Raw genomic sequence first — 7,498 nt, 5'->3', positions numbered from 1 at the left:
TCATATTCAGTCTAATATATACTATACTGTCTGTGTCTGTATTAGATCTATGATTCATTCAACATTGCGTAAAGAGTTTGCCTCTCCATTCGTGAAATTAAATAATTCCAGAAAAACGAATTATACTCAGATAATATAATCTCAAAATATGAAATTTCATCCAAAACGCTATATATCCATTTTCAGAAAAGTTTGTAAATTTGCTTTTATTGTTGAAATAAAATATTAAAGAAATAGGTGTATTTTTTCATTATCTAATCATGGCATGGGGTTGTTCAATGACAGACATGTATTTGTTTATCTTTTATCACTTGATGGTTTCACTTCAAAGAGACAAATAATCATGCTTTTTTTAAATGCTATATATCTGCCTCACTCTCAGAAATAAGTAGTACTGCTAGGTTGTACAGAGTCAAATGTAACAAATAACCACATGTTTAATAAAGGACTGTACAAATGATACATTTGTGACATCAATATTAAAAAAATGTTCCAAAAAATTATTCAATAGAGTAATATGTTATCTGTATGTAAAACATTTACATTTGACATTTTTGTCATTTAGCTGATGCTCTTATCCAGAGTGCCTTCATCTTAAGATAACTAGGTGAGACAACCACATATCACAATCAAATATACAGGATACGAACATTCCATTCCAGCTAAACAATGGATGGATATAAAGTGCTTTGCAAAAAACACATTTAAAATCCAATAATCCAGAGAACAGTCATATTTTACACACACAATGGTGCCAGTACGCAATCCTTTTTTATGAAAAAAATCACAAATGTGGGAAAATATATGAATATAGCGTTTTGGAAATAAATTCTTCATATGTATTTTCTTCCTTTTCTTTCTTTTTACAAATGTCATTGAACGCTTTCCTCTGTTTGTGCGCAAAGAGTAGACGTTACAATCAGAAGTTGTAGTTTTTCGATAGTTTTTTATTGTTTCAGTGCTATAAAGCTTGGTGTGATCTAGGACAGAAACCCTGCGTCGTAGTCGCAACGCAGCGCGCGTGTCTCGTGGATGGCAATGTATGAATTCAGAACATAGTATTTGAATGACACATCTTGCATGGGAATACGAAGCCTCGCAGATATTTACAATATCGAATATGCTAGACAGGAGCAGCTTACACAGCATATGCAAATATACTTCCTGTCTCTCTCCACGTCTCACTGTATATGTGCCGTAGGCTATTCTGTTTCTAATTCACACCGTAGGCTAGAGACTGTCCCTGAAAATAACATGTTTATGTTTTGTGTTTTATTAACTCATTGGAATGAAGTTAACGCTAACACTTTACGACTAAATGCCTCACGGTCTGTGGAATTTGCATCTTATGATTTTAGTGAAAGCACTTTGGAAGTCTTTGTTAAAGTAGGCATAAATGATGGGGTTTAGGAGAGAGTTCGAATAGCCCAGCCAGTTGATGACGGCGCCCAGCCACTCTGGCATGTAACAACTCTCCGCACAGAAAGGCAAGACCAGCGCCACGATGAAAAACGGCAGCCAACAGAAAATAAAAGTCCCCATGATGATCCCGAGCGTCTTCACCGTTTTCCGCTCCCTGGACAGAGCTATTTTCCTCTTAGCCTCCGTGTTCTTTTCGTTCCTGTTCTCAAACCCTTGTGAGGACTGTGGAGTGTTGGGGAGAGGAAGGTGGTTCTTACAATTGTTGGTCACTTCTATGATCTCCAACGACTCGCCGTCCTCCCCGTGCTTCACCGAGCCGTTTACACACGGGGAGTTGAATGTAGGTTCCACACTGCGCTTCCAATTCTTGCCCCCCGCCTCTCCATTGATCTTCTTGTGGAAAATAGCCGGCGACACAGCCAAGCACTTGTCCGACACTTTTGCCTTTTCCGATTTCTTTACAGTTTTCCAAACCTGGAACCTGGCAGCCTTGAATATCCGCCCGTAGAGGACCAGCATGAGGATAAGCGGGATGTAAAATGCTCCGAACGTGGAGTAGATGGTATAACCCGGGTCCTGACTGATGGTGCAGGCGTCCGGGTTCGCCCTGTCCTCGGCTTTCCTCCAGCCTAACATTGGAGGAATGGAGATTGAGAACCCAATCAGCCAAGTCACGCTGATTAACAGCACGGCTCGCCTGGGTGTCCTTTTGTTCACATAGTCTATGGGGTCCGTGATAGCCCAGTACCTGTCCAGGGCAATTGCGCACAGATGCAGAATGGACGACGTGCAGCACAACACGTCCAGGGAGATGAATATATCACATATCTCCTGTCCCAGAGTCCATTTGTTCAGGACTTGGTAGAGGGCTGCCATGGGTAGTACCAGAACTGATACCATGAGGTCTGTGACGGCTAGCGAGCCGATCAGATAGTTGGCCACATTCTGGAGCGACCTCTCCAGCGCAATGGCGGCGACGACGCACGCGTTGCCGAATATGGAACAGAGGATGAGCGCGCCGAGCAGCAGAGAGGTGACCACCTGGTAACTCAGCTCCACCTCAGGCACACTTCTAGACCCCGTTGAATTCTCATTGTCTCCCCACTTTGGAATGACATCCACGACGTCGGGGAAGTCTGTGGTCGAATTGCTGTTGTCACTGATGTTGTTTATAAAATCCATAGTGCGTCAGGGGCATGGGACACCCGATAGACGCGCCCGGTAGGACTGGACAAGGTAACCAAATGGGAAACCTGGAGGCTCAGTCAGTCCCTCGTGCTGGCGCCGGTGTGAGTTCTACCGGGGTCCATCGGAGTTCCTGTGCCTGTTCCCTCGTTCCGAGGACGCATGACGCGTACTGGTACCAGTGTGTGTGTGCGCATGTGTTTGTTGACGGTCGGGGCGCTCACTGGTCCTGCAAATGATCTGCGCCTGGTGACGACGTGAATTCATTTATAAGCTACCAGCAGCAGTAGGTATACGTCAGACGGCCATTGCATGAGGTCGGCGCGGAGTTCTGTTTCTCTGCTCTCCCTTGTGGGGTCCTTTCGATAGCTGCATAATAAAGATAAAGAGCGGAGCTTCTCCCTCTTCTGTTTCTTCTCTACTTTAAAAATATATATTTTCTCATTATTTGCGAAACTTTCTTGTAGCCTAATCAAATTGTGCAATAAAAGAAAGTAGGTTCCTGCTTTGCGAGTAACTATTTCTTTATCAAATAAAAATAAACGTTTTTTGTTTCGGCCGATTGATATTTTCTTTTAAATTAATTGCAAGCTGAAAACGCGTTTCATCTCATTGGACATAGAGGGGGAGTAATTCTCTTCAAATGATGACAACAAAATATGTATTTATCAAAGTACAAAAACTAATATTAGTTAGCAATGTGATATAAAATAATTGAAGTATAAATGGTATTTAATTCATAATATATGTCATTCTAAATGCGGTTGACAAATAAACTCATTCCCAAAATGAGTGGAGCCTGTATGCGGTATTTCAGAACCAAGGACAGCTCCTTAAGGGCTCGAGTCCAGATCAGAAATATGCTGCCATCTGCTGTAAGGAACGAGAACTACGGCTGCACACATTGGAGTTTGGAAGAACGTGTGGTTTTCTGAAGCACAGATGAGGAAAAAGTCAAAGTGCGAGTGAGAAGCTTGCTCACGCAAGTTCATTAAAATCCCATGCCAAGGTCGTCTATAAGAAAGAAACACCCGAACAACCCAATAGCCTAATCAACGATAGACTATTGTTTTATATTAGCCTATTGGGTCTATATTACTTAGTAGAGGCACTACCGGCTGAGGTCAATCTAATTAATTTGATTCAATGCAATTCAATTGATTCAATTCAATCTTTGAGGACTGTAAACATAGAAATACATTGTGTTTATGCCTATTGATAAGCCATTGTCAACTTCCCGTCTAAGGTTATTTTGCTCACTGTCAACATTTGTTTACATATTATTGATTTCATACAGAAAAAAAACATATGTTTGTAAATGCAACTACGGCCATGTAAATAATTGTTAGGCTACTCGTTTTGAATCCACCGGTGGCACCTTGTGTGGCAATAAAAGTTACTGGTCTGTCTGCCTTACACCTTAGAAATAGCCTAGGTACAAGCGTTTTTATCTAACATGACACTCCTTGCCACTCCTGTCATTTGCCGAAGAAGTCATTTGTCCAGTCAGTCGATTAACATTATGGTTCAAAGTCATTCTACAGATTTAAAATTGGCATACAAACGCTTACCTAATTTGCACTTTGACAGCATTTTGAATCTCCCATAGTAACCGTGCCATTCCAAACACAAAAACCGTGAAAAAAATTAACGAAAATACAAAACACAATGGCATGAGCTTCTTTTTATCTTAAAATGAAGAAAATCTGCTCCAAAATAAGAGTTGACCCTCGCGCAGCTGAGAAGCTCACGGTATTATAATATAGATTTGCCGTTTAGAATAATTGGAACTTGAAATTATTCTATAAACGTTTTAAACGAATAGCCTATCAATTTATATTCCTGTGTCAATTCTCTTCCTCAGTTGTCTTTAATTGTTGTGGGATGTTATAGCTATAGTAAACGTGTATTAATTAATTATTTGCTGTTTGGAATCCAACCGTTGGATCAATAAATTACTGTAGGCCTAAGAAATTATTGCAAGCCTATTCTGACTAACTTGATGATTGAATGTGTAAATGTTTAAAATAAAAACTACATTGTTTTAATGTTGTTGTTTTTTTAGGGACAGATACAAGATTCAATGTTTTAATTGTATCTATTCATAACAGATTTGGCTATTATTATCTATTTATATATTATAAATTATGCCGGACCCCCGGAAGACTAGCTGCTGCCTCGGGGATCCATAATAAATACAAATACAAATGACTTCAAAGCCGGTGAATGCATCCAACTGGTATTTACGACTTCATAGCTGAAAATTACAAAGCAAAAGACAGTGAAGAGGATTAGCCTACCACCTTGGATAAATAAACATTCAAAAGGAAAGCTTGAGTTTTGAGAACGTGTCAAATGTGCACCTTAAACCAGTATTATTGTTAAATTGCAACAAATTGTTATGGAAATCATTTATATTAAATAAAGGCCAGAGTTAATTTTTTATTATTTTTTTACCACGGTTCACTGGGTTGGCCAAAGCAACAGAACATAAGTTAAATTCGCTAAACAAAAAAATAGCACTATTGCGTCATCCTGCTATGTTATGACATCACTGAAGACTAGTAGTTTTCAAAATTCAAAATGTTATTAATAATTATTGCATCATCATTTATCACATGATGACGTCACGCCTGCCACCTCCAGCCCTATAAAAGGGATTCCCGGCCGTCTAAAATCCATTCATAGTCTTACTTATCAATCACAATGCCAAGACGACGCAGAAGATCCAGCAGCCGCCCTGTCCGCAGGCGCCGCCGCCCAAGGGCGTCCCGGCGTCGCAGGAGAGGAGGCCGTAGGAGGCGTTAGAAATGCCGGGTAATGCCGGGTAACCCTCCCGACCCCCTGGTAGTGTAGAGCTGTTAAAGTCTGCTTAATTAAAAGATGGGCTTTTAACTAAAACTGTTACGACTTTGACTTTTTATTATTAAAAAACATGACAATGCATTCATTCATAACAGATTTCACAACACACTCAGTTAAGTGTGTGCCCTCAGGCCCCTACCACACATTGAGGCTAATGGCCAACAAGCTTTATCAACCATCATTTAAAAGCACAGCTATCATGCCGGTATACATCAATTTTTCAAATTAAATTAATTATATGTAGGACTACCCATTGATTCTTGAAGAATATAACTAAATGCCTTATGAGCTTAGTTCAACTGTCATACCCCATCAGAACCCAACATATAAGCTTGTTGTACTCCAATGTTTGTAAAGAAAGTAAATGTAAAAAAAACGTTAAACATGGTTAAAACCCCATTTCTTTACAGTTGCTATGTCTCTTCTCATGGTCACTTCCCCAGTTCAGGGGGAAAAGTGAGTGTTTAATGCAAGAGCTGTATTTACTATGCTCTCTTCCAGGATAATGTGGAATTAATTCTGAGTTCTGATGCAACAATTATTTACTCGCTGAGGACAATAGGGAAGAAGTGGCTATTTTTAGGTGTGTTGAGAGTATCACCATCATGTTAACACTCCTTGAGTGAAAGGCCTTCCAGGCACCCTTCCCTAAAGAAGTTTCACACTCCCCTGGAAAATGGAACTGGACCGTGGCTTCTGGTGTATTTAATGGATGATAGATACTGTCACCAATCCTGCCGCCCAATCATGGAAGCACATTACCCGCCTTAGGCTGCTTCCCTCCATTTGGTCTATGGCGAATGGGGCTTCTTTGGCATTGGGAAGCCCGACCCAAATCCACTTGTCAAACAGCTTTGCCCTCCTAGCTTCAGAGGTTCCTGCTCTATCATCCCCTATCCGGACTTCTTCCCAGGGGGATTCTGCCTGGGACTCCGCCTGGGATTCTGCCTCGGACTTGGATCCTCAATTTTCCAGGAAGACAGCCTCAGACTCGGATCCACTGCACTCCATCTCTCATGGACCTCAGGTGTCTGACGCATTGGCTCCTCCATCAGCAACACTTGGTCATGAGCCAGCCACATTTGAAAAGAAACACTTTGAAGTTTGTGGAAATGTGAAATTAATGTAGGAGAATATAACACATTCGATCTGGTAAAAGATAATACAAATAAAAAAACATGCATTTTTTTTTTTAATCATAATTGAAATGCAAGAGAAAGGCCAATATATGACTTAGGATTCAAGCCACAATTCTGACCACTAGATGGCAGCAGTGTATATGCAAAGTTTTCCTCGATCCAATGAACCATTGCATTTCTGTTCAAAATGTTGTATCAAGACTGCCCAAATGTGCCTAATTGGTTTATTAACACATTAGTTCATAACTCTGCACTCTCCTCATACATACTACTCATACTATTCTTTCACTGTAATAGCTATTGTAAATTGGACAGTGCAGTTAGATTAACAATAATTTAAGCTTTCTGCCCATATCAGATATGTCTATGTCCTGGGAAATGTTCTTGTTACTTACAACCTCATGCTAATAACATTAGCATGCCTACTTTAGCTCAACCATCCCGCGAGGGGACACCAATCCTGTAGAGGTTATATAATTCCTTTGATGATACAGTGGTAGCAATATATGGTTATAATATCTACAGAGGAGATCGGAATGCCAATGGGGGAGGTGTTGCTGTATATATTCAGAGTCATATTCCTGTAAAGCTGTAAATTCCTGTCCTTGAAATAATATGGCTTCAGGTTCACTCACCTGTCTCACCGTAAATGAGTGTGGAAGAGGTAAATACCACGATTCCCACTTGGATGTGTTAGCAATCTGTAACGTTTCAGCGATACAGACTGAATAAAGCTTGAAATCAGTGTGTTGAGAGGGCTTTATTTTACTGTACAGACATTATCCCACTGGGTACACTTCCAATGAGGAAAATGTTACAGATTATGTGACAGAAATATAAAGGTGATTTCTGAGTGAGCCGATATATGCAGTGTTCACTGTGAATGC

At 40.4% G+C, this 7,498-nt stretch overlaps 1 protein-coding gene across 1 annotated transcript; it reads right to left on the bottom strand.

The window, feature by feature from the left end:
* Window positions 1-255: 255 nt before the first annotated feature.
* Window positions 256-3,420, bottom strand: LOC106580709 (5-hydroxytryptamine receptor 1A-alpha). The gene has a single exon (XM_014162039.2). It carries the CDS (start codon window positions 2,602-2,604, stop codon window positions 1,324-1,326), a length of 1,281 nt encoding a protein of 426 aa, XP_014017514.1. The 5' UTR covers window positions 2,605-3,420; the 3' UTR covers window positions 256-1,323.
* Window positions 3,421-7,498: the final 4,078 nt, after the last annotated feature.

Source organism: Salmo salar, chromosome ssa20 (assembly GCF_905237065.1).
Source record: "Salmo salar chromosome ssa20, Ssal_v3.1, whole genome shotgun sequence".
Taxonomy (NCBI): Eukaryota; Metazoa; Chordata; class Actinopteri; order Salmoniformes; family Salmonidae; genus Salmo; species Salmo salar.
Note: the sequence above shows the minus strand (reverse complement) of the source record. Positions and strands in the feature narration are given on the sequence as shown.